This window comes from Gopherus evgoodei, chromosome 7 (genome assembly GCF_007399415.2).
Source record: "Gopherus evgoodei ecotype Sinaloan lineage chromosome 7, rGopEvg1_v1.p, whole genome shotgun sequence".
NCBI lineage: Eukaryota > Metazoa > Chordata > Testudines > Testudinidae > Gopherus > Gopherus evgoodei.
Window position 1 is genome coordinate 34,194,478 of NC_044328.1, and position 19,253 is coordinate 34,213,730.

The 19,253-nt window shown below is 45.0% G+C and overlaps 1 protein-coding gene and 1 long non-coding RNA gene across 2 annotated transcripts in view; one reads left to right on the forward strand and one right to left on the reverse strand.

Moving 5' to 3' along the window:
* LOC115655027 overlaps nucleotides 1-7,805 on the forward strand; it is a 109,944-nt gene extending 102,139 nt beyond the window's left edge. The window contains exons 2-3 of the long non-coding RNA XR_004001319.1: nucleotides 7,114-7,258; nucleotides 7,447-7,805. This is a non-coding gene — a long non-coding RNA (uncharacterized LOC115655027). The remainder of the gene's footprint in view (nucleotides 1-7,113; nucleotides 7,259-7,446) is intronic.
* Nucleotides 1-14,980, reverse strand: part of HECTD2 (HECT domain E3 ubiquitin protein ligase 2) — an 89,547-nt gene extending 74,567 nt beyond the window's left edge. Inside the window, exon 1 of the mRNA XM_030570055.1 lies at nucleotides 14,484-14,980. Coding sequence (XP_030425915.1) covers nucleotides 14,484-14,684 — 201 coding nt within the window. The 5' untranslated portion in view covers nucleotides 14,685-14,980. The remainder of the gene's footprint in view (nucleotides 1-14,483) is intronic.
* Between the last annotated feature and the right edge of the window lie 4,273 nt (nucleotides 14,981-19,253).

Genomic DNA, 19,253 nt, shown 5'->3' on the forward strand with positions numbered 1-19,253 from the left:
TCTCACATTCCTACATCAAAATACTTTTATGTATTACAACTGTTTTTAGAGCAGAAATCTAAAAAAATCTGATATTTAAAAATGTCCCTAATTTCAGTGTTCAGTCTAATTTTAACCACACATGTGCAGAATGAATTTTGTTATGTGCCCACCCACTATGGAGGTGGTTCACCTTTATATTGGTGCACGTAACAAAATTAATGAGGAGGGGGTGGGGCTGAGGGGTTCGGAGTGTGGGAGGGGGCTCAGGGCTGGGGCAGAGGATTGGGATGCAGGGATGTGAGGGCTCTGGCTGGGGGTGCAGGCTCTGGATTGGGGTCAAGGATTAGGGGTTTGGGATACAGGAGGGTGCTCCGGGGCTACGGAGTGGAGAGATGACTCCCCCCAGCTCTCTTTCCCTGAAGCAGCACCTGGGTTTGGGGGGAGAGTTGCCTCTCCCCACCATGGGAGCTCCAGGGATGGGACCACAGGACAGGTGCCCTTCCCCCGGCAGGTCTAGGGCCAACAGAGGGGTGTGCCTACCCCAGCAGGTCCATGGGCTGGTTCCCTGAGCGCCTGAACTTAGGCATGTGGCCATGTGTGGGCTGACTGCTGGTAATGTTAATCTACAGGCCAATCAGAAGGCTAATAACTTGAGCTTTCAATGTTGGCTGCCACTCAGCTTACAAATAAAAGGAGAACTATGGAGCATTCTCTGAGACAACAAGATAAGCTGCTTGAACATCTGATGCCATGGAGGAACCTGCATAAACCATTGCCATCAATGTTGTATGCAAATAAACGTTAAAAATCAGCATCAAGCCTACGTGAACCAGTATGATGGAACATGCAAATGACTATTTATGTCAATTTATTTGAAGGGGGAGATTTTTTTTTCCCTTGAGAAAAACTTTGCACTTCTATAGAATTTTACAAAGGTGATATTATTCCTATTTTACAAACAAATAAAGTGAGTCTCAGAGAAGCTAAGTGACGTGCACAAGTTCACACAGGATGTTAGCAGCAGAGTGGAGATTATTAGAACTCTCAAGGCTCAATTCACATTTGGCATAGGAAGATTCAAGGTCTTCTCACTTCAAGAATTTACTCTTCTTTAATTTCACACTTTTGCCAGTGATTAATTTGGTCCTCACACGAATCCAATGACAAATTTGGCCCACAAACCTTGCCAATGCTCTGACCACTACAAATATGAAGTTGTTTTGTGTTTCTACATTAAATTACAACCTTTTATATAAATCTTCAGAACTCCAAAACTGTAATTCTAAAAATAATATTGAAAATACATTATTCCACTCATTTTTTAAAACCCAAGTTTTCTCATTCCTTGGGGGGGGGGAAACCCTGTAAAAGAATCATATAGGTAGAGTTCTGAGCAAAGCTATACATCCACACAGTCATTCTGAAATACTACAGTAGTCTCAGAAAGGCCCAGAAAATTGTACATTGAAGCATGGCAGGATTTGGAACATTGCCAGAAATTTTAAACAGTTTTAAAATTTCTACTGCACTTACCCAAGTGGCCATTTTCCCTGGCTCAGCCAAATTTGAACAAATTTAGAACAGCATAAGACATCTTTAAGACCTCTAGACTGAGAAATTTCAATTTCCTACTGTAAACCCCTGACATGCCAGAGGTGCTAGAAATAGGTCACAGAAAAGTTGACATGCAATGTGCTAGGCTACCACTCAAACTATTAGTCTTTCTTAAAGGTTAAAAATTAAAAACTAGGATCTCTCTCAAAACTTAACATGTGTAACATACAAGACTGTAGAATAAATCGACAACCTGAGGAAAAAAAAAACATGGAAGAACTGGTCAGCTGAAAATAAGGTACACTTTGAAATGAAAAACTCTTTTGGGGTGGCCACCTTGCAATCAAGTTCTGTAGCATGCAGAATACAAAGCAGACAACCTCTTGGAACTTGAGTTCAATTATGAAGAACAAAAACCTATGAATCTGCTTTGTAGACAAATGTAACGGAAACATCTCTGAAGCAGGATGTGGTTGTGGTAGCAGCCTTATCTCTGACTGTACAACTCTTTTCAGGGTCTTCTCAATTTCAAGCTAGCCAGGGCACAGCAATGTGAACCACAAGTAACATCCCTTTGAACCACAAGAAACTGTCCTCTGGAAAACAGCATTGCCCAGAATGCTGGTATCAAACGAAACAAAAAGTTAGTCTAATGGCATTAGTCTGCTCCAAGCAGAGTGTCCAGGACTTTTCAACATCAAACATATGGAAAAGGGGCTATAGACTTGCTAATGAGGAACTGACACTTCCTTGGAGAGTATCTTGGATACGTTTAAATCTCATTTTATACAAACTTGTAAGATGGTCAGTCAGCCACGAGGGGCTAAAGCTCACTTACTGCCATCAGAAAAATGAACTTCCATGTACAAAAATTAAGCTCACTGGAACTAAGTGATTCAAAAAGGTTTTTATCATCTTTGTTAGGATCACATTTAACCCACTATACCACTTATTAATGAAGAGTTTCAAAAGAGTTAAACCTATGGTTCTCAAACTTTTTTACTGGTGACTCCTTTCACATAGCAAGCCTCTGAATGTGACCCCCCATATAAATTAAAAACATGTTTTTATATATTTAACACCATTATAAATGCTGGAGGCAAAGCAGGGCTTGGGGTGGAGACTGACAGCTCGTGCCCCCCCCCCCCCCCCCCCCCCGGTAATAGCCTCGTGACCCTCTGAGGGGTCCCAACCCCCAGTTTGAGAATTCCTGAGTTAAATCCTGCATGAATCTGACAAGAGGCTAGATAGACATCAGCCTACCTTCAAGGAATTCATGACAGACCGAAGCAGTTACCAATGTGCATATGTGTGTATAAATTAGACTTAAGATAAGTGAAGAAGAAGGCCCAGCGCTTGTGAGCAGCAAATAAAGGCATCCTTTTGAATCTAACTGAACCACACCACAGGGAAGGAGAGGCAAATTTTAAGAACTTTCTGAAAACCTGATTTTGCAGATCCAAACAATGCTCCCGACTCTCATATCTGAGGTGAACAGGGACCACTGAAGATAAAATGCTCCCTATCCTCCTCCAGTCGGGAGGTCCTGGCAGACTATTGGTAAAGGCAGGTGGACTCAACACTTTTTTTTTTTTCAACTATGGTAATAGAAATAATAACAACATTTGCTGAAAGAGGGCTCAGGACACTTAAGTTTCTGGTATCAAGGCTGAACTCTCTGCAAGAGGTAAGGCACTCAGCTCCCTTGAAGCATGCCATCAATGTAATACCTGTTTATGAAGCAGAGCCCTTTCTTTTCCTCCCTTGAAGAAAGAACATGAAGGTGAAACAGGCCCCAGAAAATGCAGAGTGGCCTTTGTTTCCTTTGCAGAGGCCATCACCTGCTCCTCAAATAAATTCTCTTTAGTGAAAGGCAAATTCTTAAACTTCTCTTGCTGGAATCTGGATACCTACAGCCAAACAGAACTATTGATATCCTAAGGCAGAAGCCTTCATGCACAGCAAAGGTCTGAACTGACTGCATAGTCAGACCAATGTACTCATGCACAAGTTTCTTAAGTGCCCAACATTTTTCTTAGGGAAGAGAATAGGTCATGATGGAATCCTCCTTCCGTAGCTCCACTTCACCTATGGCCATGAAGGGTCACAATGCAAAGGGCTACAGCCATGTATACGTAATCCTTTCATAAAAATGATTCTAAGGGTATGTCTACACTTCGGGATTATTCCGATTTTACAGAAACCGGTTTTGTAAAACAGATTGTATAAAGTTGAGTGCACATGGCCACACTAAGCACATTAATTCGGCGGTGTGCGTCCATGTACCGAGGCTAGCGTCGATTTCTGGAGTGTTGCACTGTGGGTAGCTATCCCGTAGCTATCCCATAGTTCTTGCAGTCTCCCTCGCTCATTGGAATTCTGGGTTGAGAACCCAATGCATGATGGTGCAAAAACAGTGTCGCGGGTGATTCTGGGTAAATGTCGTCACTTGATCCTTCCTCTGTGAAAGCAACGGCAGACAATCATTTCATGCCCTTTTTCCCTGGATTGCCCTGGTAGACGCCATAGCATGGCAACCATGGAGCCTGTTTTGCCTTTTGTCACTGTCACCGTATGTGTACTGGATGCTGCTGACAGATGTGGTACTGTAGTGCTACACAGCAGCATTAATTTGCCTTTGCAAGGTAGCAGAGATGGTTACCATCGCTATTGCACTGTCTGCCACTGTAAACTGGCGATGAGATGATGGTTATCAGTCATTTTGCACCGTTTGCATTTGGAAATTGGCAATGACTGTTATCAATCCTTTTGTACCATCTGCTGCTGTCATGGGTGTTCCTGGCTGGCCTCACTGAGGTTGGCCAGGGGCGCATGGACAAAAATGGGAATGACTCCCCGGGTCATTCCCTTCTTTATGTTTTATCTAAAAATAGAGTCAGTCCTGCCTAGAATATGGGGCAAGTGTACTAGAGAACCAGAGAATACAGCTGCTCCGGGTCAGAGCCCCAGAGATTCCGCAGAAATGATGAGCTGCATGCCATTCTAGGGGGTGCCCCTGCAACAACCCCACTCCTTGCTTCCCTCCTCCCCCAAGCCTCCTGGGCTACCGTGGCAATGTCCCCCCATTTGTGTGATGAAGTAATAAAGAATGCAGGAATAAGAACACTGAGATTTTAGTGAGATAAAATGAGGGGGAGGCAGCCTCCAGCTGCTATGATAGTCCAGGCAGGACATTAAAGGGTGGGGAGGAGAGGAGCGCAGCCTCCAGCTGCTATGATAGTCCAGGGAGTACAGAATCTTCTTTAGACATGAAAGGGGAGGGGTGGATGGAGCTCAGCCTCCAGCTGCTATGATGAGGACGGTTACCAAGCCTTCTGTATCATCTGCCGGGAATGACCGGGAGTCATTCCCATTTTTACCCAGGCGCCCCCGGCCAACCTCACCGAGGCCAGCTAGGAGCACTCACGGGCAGATGACGACGATGGATACCAGTCATTTTGCACTGTCTGCCACCGGGAAGGGGATGCTGGTGTTCAGCGCTGCAGCACCCCGTCTACCAGCAGCATGCAGTAGACATAGGGTGACATTGAAAAAAGGTGAGAAATGATTTTTTTCCCTTTTCTTTCGGGGGCGGGGGAAGGGTATAAATTGAATATATACACCATGAAACACCCGGCAAAATGTTTTTGACCCTTCAAGCATTGGGAGCTCAGCCAAGAATGCAAATGCTTTTCAGAGACTGCGGGGACTGTGGGATAGTTGGAGTCCTCAGTACCCCCTCCCTCCCTTCATGAGCATCCATTTGATTCTTTGGCTTTCCATTACGCTTGTCACGCAGCACTGTGCTGAGTCCCTGCTGTGGACTCTGTCTATTATAGCCTGGAGATTTTTTCAAATGCTTTGTCATTTCGTCTTCTGTAATGGAGCTCTGATAGAACAGATCTGTCTCCCCATACAGTGATCAGATCCAGTATCTCCCGTATGGTCCATGCTGGAGCTCTTTTTGGATTTGGGACTGCATCACCACCCGTGCTGATCAGAACTCCATGCTGGGCAAACAGGAAATGAAATTCAAAAGTTTACAGTGCTTTTCCTGCCTACCTGGCCAGTGCATCCGAGTTCAGATGGCTTTCCAGAGCAGCCACAATGGTGCACTGTGGGATACTGCCCAGAGGCCAATACCATTGAACTGCGGCCACATTAACCCTAATCCGACATGGCAATACTGATTTCAGCGCTACTCCGCTCGCCGGGGAGGAGTACAGAAATCGGTTTAAAGAGCTCTTTTTATCGATATAAAGGGCTTCGTTGTGTGGACAGGTGCAGGGTTAAATTGGTTTAATGCTGCTAAATTGAGTTAAAACCTGTAGTGTAGACCAGGCCTAAGTGCCACAGCTCAGGATTCTGTGATATACTACCCATGTGCTGATAGCCTTTCCCTGAGCCCTGACACCTCCATCACTAAGCTTTCATGAGAAAAATGGTAAAGTAGCAGACAGCAAGGTATACTTTTTCTCATCAACCACTGAGACCAGGAAGCTGGATCTGCTGCATTTTCATAACTAGTACAGTAACTGGTTGATGTACATCCAAGGAGTTGTTTGGTTCATCAAGGAATAGTCTAGAGAGGTCAGTTGTACAAATACATAGTGATTGTCTAGCACATTGCCATAATACATCAAGTACAGGAAAATCTAGTGGAGTATTGCAGAAGGAGTATGATGCTCATTTCACAAGATGTCAGATGTGATAGTGTGAGATTGTCACATAAATTTGGACAGATCATATATACAGGGATACAGTAGCAAAGTTAATGCTGTTTAGAGTTAGTTAACTGCATTTTCACATGTACAATGTTTGGGGTGGGTTTTTTTTTTTTTGTTTTAAAGCAAGGAGACTTCAGCTTAAAAATTCCTTGCATGTTAAGGTCAGTGGTGGGTTTTTTTAAGTAAAATTACAAATTCTAATAAGGATTTTTTTCTTAAGCTGTTATACAAACTTGCAACCTTCATTGTAACTTAATAAGATTGGGTCTCAGAATTTCCTTTTTCTTTTACAAGTGTTTTATAAGACCTGATCTTGATGCAAGAAATTTGGGGTTAAAGAACTTGTAAGGTGCACTGGATCTGGTAGCACACTATACAAGCTCCTGGAACCAGATATCTGGGTTTAGTGAGCACTAGGGTGCAGCAAAGCACAGTCTTATCTCTGAACATCTAGTCACCAACTCCTGTGACCCAGTCACGTGATCCTGAAGGTTTAGTGCACAAACCACTGAATTATCCTCCCAGTAGGAACTTCCATACTTTTTATATGCATTTGGATGTCACCAAGTATAGGCATAATCTCTTAGGTTCCTATTCCAGGATGTGCTGTGGATTAGAGCTTGGCAATTTTCCAAGGTTCATCAGCTTCATCAAAGCAGCTTGCTCCATAACCAGTGACCTTAGCAGCCTTACCAATTTTGTCTATTCAGCTTGAAAATTTCTCTCCAGGCTTACATAAAGAGAAATCCAGGGCCATAGAGAACATCAGGCCTTGTACCATGACTCCTTTTGCAAACTTTAAAGTCCCACAAACTCTCTTTCTATAATTAAAAACTCCATGTATCTCTAGGGTTTGAAAATTCCACACATGACTGACGAGAGACAGCTGCAGGCCCAGGGCTCTACTCCTCAACAGAGCTTTCTGCAGGAAGGTTGGACTACAGATGCCCGCTCTGCATCGACCTCTGAGCTGCTGCTTAAAGTCATATTCAGTGGTGAGATCCCCAATATTGTTCCCTTGACCGTACACAGAGGTAAAGTTCCTCATGACTTCATAGCTTCACCTGCTCTCCGCCCCTACAGTCCTTAGGAAAACAGAAGTAAAGTTGTGGATTTGATGGCCTGCTTTCTTTATATTGTTAAAATTATTTTAATGTGCTTTTATTACACCTTCTTTTATTAGTATGAAGAACTCAAGTCTTCTGATTCAGTCTTCATGTAAGAAGGGCATGAAGTGGATGAAAGCATATTAGGAGTCAGGAACTCCTGAGTAATGATCCTAGGTGTGAAAGCAACTCCCACTGTGTGACAACAATCTAACTGTTCTGTCTTAGTTTCCCCATATGTAAAATGAGTAAATACCTAACTCAAGACTACTGTAAAGATTGTTTTAAGTAACTGAAAATAAAAAGTGCTAAGTAAATGTGTTACTTATAAAAGTCCTTCATGCATCTACTAAAGTGGGTTTATTGCTGTCAATCTATTTAAATCTCTTTTATACCATTTTAGAAACAAGGCAATCAAAACTGAATGAAGTATTAAAGTTGCAGACATATTTACACTCTCTCACTGGGATGTTTTATTCTGTTTTAAAAGGACAAACAATTATTCACTTTTCAAAAAACTTCTGCAGCATATTGACTCGACATCTTCCTTGAATTAACTACATTAGAATAATAGAATCATAGAAATGTAGGACCTGAAGAGACTTCGATAGGTAATCTAGTCAAGTTCCCTGCACTGAGGCAGAACTAAGTTCATCTCTATGTCGATATAATGCGACCCGATATAACACAAATTCGGATATAACGCGGTAAAGTAGTGCTCGGGGGGAGGGGGGCTGCGCACTCCAACAGATCAAAGCAAGTTCGATATAACGCCGTTTCACCTATAACGCAGTAAGATTTTTTGGCTCCCGAGGACAGCGTTATATTGGGGTAAAGGTGTATTATCTAGATCATCCTTGACAGGTGTTCGTCTAACCTGTTCTTAAAAACCTCCAGTAATTCAGATCTAGATTCAAGTTATAATATCTTCACTCTGACAATAACAATTAACCTCAGCATAATACTCTTCAGACCTGATATAACATGATTTTGATTTTTAACTATAGATGGTTCAGTGTACTAGCCTTTCATCAGTTTTCTCTGGGCCAGAGGAGGTTGAGTGGACCCCCAATTACCTGGCTGTGCCTTTTCCTTCCCTCATTCTGCCCAGAGTAAAAGCATGTGTGGTGCAGCTGCCAGCCAGGAGAGCACATGTATATGGGAAGAAGGGATAGGATGAGGGGGCAATGCAGAGGTAGCCTGCAATAGTAGCTGTTGGAGCCAGAAGAGGAAGAGTGAGTGATTCTCAGCAGGGGCAGACTGGCTGGGCTCCCCACACCACAGAATGAGTGGGTAGCCTCTTGGGGGAAAGGGAAGCTGGCTCACCTCTGGCTCTCCCCCTCAGTAGGGCAAGAGCACATGGGTGTGGTGGGGGTGCAATTCAGTGCAGCAACTGCTTCTCCTGAGCGTATGGCTCCTAGGGGGTAGAAGGGCTGGCTGGGCTCTCCCACATTGCAGCGTGAGAGCATACACAGTGGTGAGGTAGCCAAAACAATGAAACAGACACAGCTGGATGTTGCTGCTGCTACAATCCCAGCCAAAATCGAGGCACAGCTGAGTGTTGCTGTGGCTAGAACTTCAGCTGGAAGGGGGAAACTGGGGCACAGCTGAGTGTTGCTATGACCAAGAAAGATCCCAGCTGAAACTGGGCACCTAAACTGGGAAATTGAGGCAAAGCTCAGTGCTGCTGTGACTAAAATGTAAGCTGAAAGTGGAAACTGAGGCTCTTAAGGAGTACTGCACAATATAGGATACCTACCAGAGGGCAGGAAAAGTATCTATGCAGTAGCTATGCTTATAATAGAAGACCTTTTACAGAGGGTGACTATGGATATTGAGGAACACTTCAGTCAAGGGACCCTGACTTGCAGCCCACATGGAGGAAGGGCAGAGAGAGGAAGCTGTCCCTGGGAAAGGAGCATAAGATTAGTCCAGAGAGGGTTTACTCATATACACATACACAGCCCAGGGATAGAGACAGACACGCAAGAGAGAGCATGCCATAGCTTGGGGGCAGGGGTGGCAACAAGAAACCTTTTCCCACCTGACACTGGGTAACTGAAGCACAGATGTTACAGTTGGGTTAAGACCAACTTTGCAGGTGGTCACCTGGACACTCTTATTTGCAGCAATGGTGAATTCAAGAGAGTATACAAGCCCACTGAATAATACCAGCAAAGAAATCACAGTGAGCCTCCGGCCAGCTTGTCCGGAGTCTGCATCAGAGACAGGAAGATCTCTCTACTTGCTGTTAATAAACTGCAGGGTTGTAGGAGTTAGCTATGGAGGACTGGGATGTCCAAGATTAGTTTGCATGAACTACAAGCCTGGCCATCTTCAATTTCACACCTTAGGTGGTGCTCTTGGGATGGATATTTTGCACTTAGTAGCTGGCTATTTCCTCAGTTATGGCCAGAACCTATTTATTTAGGGAAAAGAAAGAGATGGAGGTTTTGAGTGTTGGAAAATCCCCTAGTCAGTGCAATAGGATTTCCATGAAGGGAGGATGGATGACAGTTGGACCTGAAAGTTGATTAGAATATACTTCAGGATATCTGTTCTGGGGTTTTCACCAGAGCAAGCAGTGCTCATTGGATCTCGGGGAGGATGAGAGGATAACCATACAGAGTTCTCTCTCCTTCCAGTGGCGGAGACTACTTGCAAGAATGAAGTCAGGGACTAGAGAGATGATTCAGGCAGAAGTCCACATCAGTAACTGGTCATTCGAGTTTCTCAGAGTATGAGGGAGGTGCAATTTGAGAGTTGGTGCTGGCAGACAGTGAGGAAGCCATTCTGGTGCAGCTAGACCTCTGGCTGCTTAGTACTTGATTGACCATTTTGTCTTAGTGCTACTTAAAGCTTCTAAATTTAGGTGCACATTGAAGATGTGGAGGAATTTATTTCTCTCTCGATCATGGCTATTAAGGAGTTCAGCAAGGAAGGATCTAGATAGGTCTTCAGAATTTAGAGATCTGCAAAGGGAATGAGGAGGGAAGCAAAATGATGGATCTCATGCAATGAATTTCAGTATGTCAAAAATCAATTAAAGGATGGCAAGGTGAAACATAATATTTCAAGAGAGTGGGGGGAAGCTGAGATTTGCCCAATCAAAGCACTAATGAAGGTGCCATTCTTTCTACACAGAAGAGTTATCTTGGGAAAGGATTTTGAGTTTATGGCAATGTCAAAGCGCATGTTATTGAGGTTCCCCTGATAAAAGTGGGATCCCATTCTGCCATGACTGGATTAGTTACATCAAAAGCAGAGCTGGGCAAATTTTTATGCATGAATTGTTTAGTCTTTGTAAATGTAGTTTTGGATGAATTCACATCTCCCGAGTATCATCTCCCAGGTGAGCACTTTAATCAATAAGCTATAAAGTTGTTCCGATTCTCTTTCTGGTCCAATGAATTTGTGTGTTTATATAAAGTGAAACAGCTTTTAGCAGGACAGATTAAGAGTACAATAGACTACAGCAATCATACTCAAACTGAGGCTCCCGAGCCGCAAGTGACTCTTTAATGCCTCCTGTGGCTTTTTGGAGCACACGATATTAAAACAGTGTGATTTAATTATTAACCAGTCAGGATGTTTTTACTATGTCATTAAACAACTGTAGTTGATAAAAGAATATTACGTGGTCAGCCATTTTGCTGTGAATTAATTTTATATCTATAAAATATCAAATACTGCCCCATCATACTGTCTTAATTTGAATATATAGTACTATATTGAATGAAACAATGAATTCACAGTACTGTGCTTCTTTTGGGTAATGCTGATTGCTAATTTGGCTCCTGAACCAGTGAGGTCTGAAAATCACTGGCCTATAGCATAGGGGTTAGGGCAGGAGTGGGCAAACTTTTTTGCCCAATAGCCACATCTGGTATGGAAATTGTATGGTGGGCCTTGAATGCTCATGAAATTGGGGGTTGGGGTGTGGGAGGGGTTGAGGGCTCCAGCTGGGGGTACAGGCTCTGGGGTGGGGCCATAAATGAGTTCAGGGTGGCCAACGGGAGCTGCGAGGGTGGTGCTTGGGGCAGGGACAGTGTGCAGATCCCCCTGGTTGCCCCTATGTGTAGGAGCTGGAACAGGGACATGCCGCTGCTTCCAGGAGCTGCGTGGAGCAAGCCCCCTACCCTGCTCCCCGGCAGGGGCTCGAGGGCCAAATTAAAACAATTGAGGGGCCAGATGTGGCCCCTGGGCTGTAGTTTGCCCATCACTGGGTTAGGGTATTCACATGAGAGATCAGAATTTAAGCCCCTGCTCCAGAGTGGGGATTCAAACCTAGGTCTCCCACCTTCCACATAAGAGCCCTAAGCACTAAGCTGAAGATTATAAGAGGAGTGGATGGACACATGTTTTTCTGAAGGTGACCCACATAAAACAGACTTTTCTGATTTGCTGACAAATTCTGAACATTTTCAGAACCAAATCAATAGTTTATTTTTTGGTTTGCTGGCAAAAATGAAAAATAAACTCTTTGCCAAGCTCTAATCCACATCACATCCTGGAATAGGAACCTAAGAGATTATGCCTATACTTGGTGACATCCAAATGCATATAAAAAGTATGGAAGTTCTTATTGGGAGGATAATTCAGTGGTTTGTGCACTAAAACTTCAGGATCACGTGACTGGGTCACAGGAGTTGGTGACTAGAAGTTCAGAGATAAGACTGTGCATGTGGCACACAGGCAGATGGACGGTTCCTCCAGGAATATACTGCTGGGCATCAGTGATGAGGCAGCTGAGTTAGCATGAATGCAGGAGTGCTCTTCAGGGAACTGGGAAATGGGTCATGAGAGTCTGTCTGGATCTGTGCAAGCAGAGTTCCCCTGGAGGTTCACAGGCGGGTCTTGGTGGAGAGGCGAATCTGAATTGGCATGGCAAGAGGGACATACTCTAAAACCAATTTATAACTCTCTCATGCTCTTGGCGGCAAGGAAGCAGACACCTAAAATGATTCTAGTACACTTGGGTGAAAACAATTTGGGATTTTATTAGTGGATTGACTTCCTAATTGGAATCCAAAGAGAGATAGGGCAGATTCACAACATTTGCCTGGGGCATGACTGTAAACTTGTCTGAAAAGCTTTAATAGGTATGGTGGCGAGCCACCTGGCCTGTGCACCTTGACAAAGCCAGCAGTCGTATGAAGCATCTGGAATAGGATCTGGGAGGATCAGTAATTATCCACTCAAAATATATTTGGTACCTGAATTATTCAGGTAATGGGGTACACCTACTTGGCCACTAGGGAAGGAACTGTTAGCTATTTGGGAACCCAGCTCGGGGTGTGTGGGCAGTCAGCCAAGCTAATTGCTGATGTCTCTTTAAGGCTGGTGTCCAGTACAGGTAGTCATTGGATGTAAAGAAACTGGATAAATGGGCTGGGGCAGGTAACATCTGGTAGAGCAAAGAGACAACTCTCTTTCCTCAGCCCCATAACCTTGGTATGAAGGAAAGGTGGCGGGGGTCCTCACAAGTAGCTGTGGAGGGGTGGGGTGCTGATGGCAGCCCTCCAACAGGAAGAAGTAACTTAAGGAATCAAGACTTGCACTGTAACAATTTGTTCCCAGATGAGTTAAATAATAAAGCCGTGGCCTTACCTAAGCCACATTCCTTGCTCTCTGTCTTTCTTTTCATGTGTCCAGGCCAAGTGGCAGTTGGGTGCCTGACTCCAATTGACTTTCAACAGGAGTTAGAACTGCCATTTGTGCCTCTGATGATCTCCTACTAATTCTGACTTGAGTTCACAAGTGCAAATAAACCTAGGGATCTTATCCACGTCCATATTTGTGCAGATTAGTGATTTACAAAATTGATAATCCTTTTAATGAACCAGAGGCCTTGAATTTCATTGTACACAAAGACAGAGGTGCACTGGCAGAATTGTGCAGAGAAGTTTACATAGTTTGCCTTCAACTAGCTGGTCTTTAATATTGTCATTGTCATAAGCATTGCAGTCACTCAGTTTAAAAATTAAATTGTGTAAGATGATAAGTTCTAATAATTCAGGCATCATTTAAATCTACTCAACTAAAAGACCTCAGAATTCTGACACTAGAGGATTAGTGAAACTACTGTTTGCTCCTTTATTCTATGAAAATAGTCCCAGTTACTCGAGCTAGTTAAAAAATGGCAAATTATAGCAAGGAAATCAAGGTTACATTGTGGGAAATGCTATATATTGATCAGAAATAAACTTTAAAATTACAACAAGTACAGAGATTTCACTAAAATAGTAAGGTTTATTAAATAGATTTTTAAAGTGTATCTAGCTTTCTTTATCTTCAATTTTATTAGATAACTTCATGGAGGATAGGTCCATCAACGGCTATTAGCCGAGATGGTCAGGGACACAACCCTATGCTTTGGTTATCCCTAACCCGAGACTGGATGACAATCGAAGGATCAATTGATAAACTGCCCTGTTCTGAAGTATCTGGCACCAGTCACTGTCAGAGGACAGGATACCACTGTTCTCACCCAATATGGCCATTTTTGTTTCACACATTTGTAAGTTTAAAGCGGTCTGCATTAACCCATATAGCAGTAATTCTATCACCACAAATATTTCATTGTCTTTGTTTAAGCAGACTGAAAAACATAAAAGAATCTTCTAAATAAATTATTTAAATACTGCAGACAATGCAATGGATTGAAAATAATTAGCATTTACATTACTTTTAAGATGGTACATTTACCATAAGTATATTACAATCTGAAAAAATGTTTTTAAATCAATTTGCAATGTTGTAGACCTCACTCATGTCCAACAAAAAAACGAAAGCATCACTATAAAACAAACAACCACATGCAAATTTAAAATTCACAGCTACGTCACTGATTATTGGTACACTTTCTAAAAAACAAACTTAATACCTCAAAGCAAGTAACATAAAAAATAAAATAAAATTAAAAGAAAACGTTAAAAAATTAATCATTTTGCTTCCTGGTTTTCAAGCCCTCCTTAAAAAAAATTGGATTAAATCTGAGTTATGCTCTTTAACGAAAAGTGACAGGTCACACATTCCCCTTCATAACGACTCACAAAGCATCTGTGTCAAGAGCCTTATGGCATCAGGGAAAAGGCACTTGCTCTCCACATACCCCACCAGCAGTATTAGATGCAGTCAGGATAGGAGGCAATTTCTCTTTCTCCTTTTCTTCCTCCCCGTCTTCCTCTTCCTCCTCCACTGACGGGGGAACAAAACTGTCCTCGCCCATTTTGTAACTCAGCAAGGACCCTTTCTCGGTCACAGCGGGGAGATCTGAGCCGGTTGTGGCAGCCTGCGGGGTCTGCAGTGACATCGCTACTTCGCCCAGCCAAAACGCACCGGGTCTACGACACCTCCCTGCCCCTACCAAACTCACAGACACCCCCGAGTAGCCCCTGCACTCCAATCACCCCCTCAAACTCATCACCCCAACAACCCACATCCTCCCCACGCGCGCCCACAGCCTCCCCCAAGGCACCAGCCCCTGGGACACCGCCTCCAACCTGGTCGCCTCCAAACACCCACCGCCTCCCCAAAACCACTAAGGCCACCCCAGGGAAGAGAACCAGTCACCTCAGCAGCCCCCCCGAGGTCCCCCAACCAGCTCCCCTAACGCCCTCTGGCCAGACCGCCCAGCGCACTGCGGGCACAAGCCGCGGTGCCGCAGCGGGCGCTACTCGTGGGCTCACGCACACCCCCGCACGGCTCGGTTGGGGGGGGGGGAGCGCGGCCCTGCCGCCCTCGCTAGGCCCAGCGGCCAGACCTGTCACGCTCCCCGGTCTGGGAACCCTGCGCGCTGCCCCCAGCGCTCCAGGCGGCCGCGGCTGCCCGCGTCCCTGACAGCCGCCTACAGCCCAAGAGTTGGACAAGGAGCCGGCACAGCCGCCATGTTGTTTACGGGCTGCTCATAGAAACGCGCTTGGCGACACACGAGCAAGGCGTGGAGGCAGCGGGAGACACGGCTACGGAAATTCCGCAGCGTAAGAAATGCCGCGGTGCCCCGGTCACGTAGCGGGGACTGTCCGCTTCCTCTACGCAGCCGCAGGCTCGAGCGCTCCGGGAGGAGCGTGCGTAGGGGAACCAACCCTTTACGTCATAGGCGTACAGCCCGCCCAGGGACTCTGGAACACCTTCAGCCGCCCGGGGGCTCACAGAGCTCGCTGTGGGGGCCGGCGAAGGGGTCTCGCCGAGCCACCCCCTAGGGCGTTCCCTCAGCAGCACCCCGTGAGCGGATCCTCCCCCGCCCGCACACAGGGAATCCCTCCCTTTACCCCTCCTCACAGGACAGCGGAATCCCTCGCCCTCCCCAGAGAGGGGATTTCTCTTCCTCCCCCGTAATCAAACCAGCCCTTCCTCTGTCGCACCCCCGTTTGTCCAGATGGAGGATAATTCTCCTCTCATCGAGAGAGTCTCCCTGTCTCGCCCCTCCCCCCGCAGCATTTCAAAGCAGTATCAAACCGCAGTCAATTTCCAGCTATGAACCACCGCGCTAGCTGCCCTTCGGGGCTGTACAGCTCACAAAGCCCAGGCACAAAGCTTTCCCCATCAACCGCATGGCACTAAGCAACAAACGTCCCCAGAAGACAGGGGAAGACAGAGCCCTCACCAATTACCATAGGGTGGCCAACTTTCTATTTGCAGAAAACCCAACACCCTTCTCCAAAACCACATCCCCCTCCCTCCGTGGCTCACTCTCCCACACCCTCACTCACTGTCACCAGGCTGGGGCAGGGGTGTGAGAAGGGGTGAAGACCCTGGCTGTGGGCTCTGGGGCAGGGCTGGTGATGAGGGGCATGGGGGATGGGGTGCGGGAGGGTGTGAGGGCTGCAGCTGAGGGTGCAGATGCTAGGGTGGGGCCAGCAAGATATGAGTTTGGGGTGCAGGAGAGGGCTCCAGGCTAGGGCACGGGGCTGGGGTGTGTGTGGGGGGGTGAGGGCTTTGTGGTGGCACTAGGGTTTGGGGTGCAAGTCGGGGTTCAGGGTTGGAGCATGGGACGGGGTGCGGGCTCAGGGCGACGCTTACCTCAGGTGGCTCCTGGGAAGCAGCAACATCTCGCTCCGGCTCCTAGGCGGAGGTGCCACCACATGGCTCTGCATGCTGCCCCTGCCTGCAGACACCATCCCCTCAGTTGCAGTTCCTGGCCAATGAGAGCTGCTGAGCTGGCACTGGCAGGCTGTGCGTGTGTGCGTGCGGGGGGGGCAAACACACAAAGTCCCCATGGGCATCCCTCCACCTAGGAGCCAGAAGGAGATGTGTCAGCTTCCCAGGAATCACGTGGAGCCGGGTAGGGAGCCTGCCTGTGCTGCCAACTGGAGTTTTAACGGCTCGGTCAGCAATGCTGACTGGAGGAGCCAGGGTCCCTTTTCAACCATGCAGCTCATGGCCCTCTGAGATGAGAGTTTGGGCTCTTGAGACCAGAGTGGCTGAACTGGAGAAGCTAAGGGAGACAGAGAAGTACATAGGTAACACTTTTCCAGACACATCACAGTGCCATCTGACAGCCTGTGTGCTGTTGAGGAGTGTGAAAGTCTTGGGAAAAGAGAACTTGGAGTGAGGGAAATGATCCCATAGTTGGGACCCTCCTTCTAGATGATGTCCGGGTAACCTCTCACACTAAGGACATCTCTCCAACGGAGCGAACCACTACTATTAGTAAGAGATAGTAATAGTAAAAGAGATTTCATTCATTAGAAATATAGATAGTTGCGTTTGTGATGACCAGGAGACCTGCATGGTGAATTGCCTGAAGGGTGCAAAGGTTGCAGACCTCTTGAGACATCTACCAAGGCTTATGTGCATTGTTGGGGTAGATGTAGGAAGCAATGACAAAGGAAAAGGTAGGAAAGAGATTCTGGAGGCCAAATTTAGGTTTCTAGGTAAGAGAGTAAAGTCCAGGACATCTATGGTAGCATTCTCTGAAATGCTGCTAGCTCCAAGCACAGGGCCAGTTAGACAGGCCGAACTGCAGAGTCTCTGTGTGGATCAGACAATGGTGTTTGGAGGAGGGATTTAGGTTTATTAGGAACTGGGGAACCTTTTGGGAAAGGAGGAAGGATAGGTACCACCTAAACCAAAATGGAACCAGATTCCTGGCAGGTAAAATTAAAAAAGTTGTAGAGGAGTTTTTAAAGTAAGGGAAGGGGGGAAGCCGACACGTGTGGAGCACATGGTTCTGATGGCACATTCATTAGATGAGGATTTATTAAAGGGGATACTCTATATCCTAATAAAGAGGAGAGGATAGAAGTTGTAAAGTACAGGAACTGAAGAGAAACAGTCAAATGAAAGACAGTCTGATTACATCACACGAAGCCAGACAACAAAATATTGACAAATTTTTAAAGTGCTTGTTTACAAATGCAAGAAGTCTAAATACTAAGATGGGTGAACTTGAGTACCTGGTATTAAATGAGGATATAGATATAATAGGCATCACAGAAACTTGGTGAAATGATGATAACCAATGGGACATGGTACTATCAGAGTATAAAATATATAGGAATGACAGAGTTGGTCGTGCTGGTGGGAGAGTTGCACTATATGTGAAATATAGCATAGAATCAAATAGAGTAAAATCTCAAGTGAATTTCCATGGTTGAATAATAAGATTATAGCAGTAGGAATATACTGCCGCCAACCTGACCAGGATGGTGATGGTGACTATTAAATGCTTAGGGACATTAGAGAGGCTACAAAAACAGAAAATCAATTGATGATGGGGGGATTTCAGCTATCCCCATATTGATTAGGGGACATGTCACCTCAGGATGGGATGGAGAGATAACATTTCTAGACACCATTAATGACTGATTTTTGAAGCAGCTAGTTCTGGAAACCCAACCGGAGATGCAATTCTTTATTTAGTCCTAAGTGGCACACAGGATCTGGTCAAAGAGATCAATATAACTGAACCACTTGGTAATAGCAACCATAACGTAATTCAATTTAACATCCTTGTAGGGGCTGAAACTACTACAGAAACCCACCACAGTAACATTTAACTTCAAAAAAGGGAACTACACAAAAATGAGGTGGATAGTTAAATAGAAATTAAAATGAATAGTCAGAAGAGTGTAATGCCTGCAAGCTGCATGGAAACTATTTTAAAACTCGATAATAGAGTCTCAAACTACCTGTATACCCCGAATAAAAATAAAACAGTAAGATGACCAAAAAAAGGTCACCATGGCTGAACAGAGTAAAAGAGGAGGTTAGAGACAGAAAGACATCTTTTAAGAATTAGAAGTCAAATCCTACAGAGAAAAATAGAAAGGAACATAAATTCTGGCATGTAAAGTATAATTAGGCCAAAAAAGAATTTGAAGAACACCTAGCAAAGGACACAAAAACTAAAGCAAAAAAAGAAAATGTTAAGTACATCAGAAGCAGAAAGCCTGTCAAGCAATCAGTGGGGCCACTGGACAACTGAGGTGCTAAAGGAGCAATCAAGGAAGACAAGGCTGTTTTGGAGAAACTAAATGAATTCTTTGCCTCAGTGTTCACTGCAGAGGATGTGAGGGAGATTCCCACACATGAACCATTCTTTTTAAGTGACACATCTGAGGAATTGTTCAAGATTGAGGTGTCAATAGAGGAGGTTATAGAACAAATTAATAAATTAAACAGTAATAAGTCATCAGGACCAGATAGTATTCACCCAAGAATTCAGAAAGAATTCAAATATGAAATTGCATAACTACTAATTGGCATGTAATCTATCAATTAAATCAGCTTCTGTAGAAGATGACTGAAGGATAGCCAATGTAATGCCGATTTTTAAAAAACGGTTCAGAAGTGACCCTGGCAATTACAAGCCAGTAAGCCTAAATTCAGTACCAGGCAAACTTGTTGAAACTATAGTAAAGAACAGAATTGTCAGATG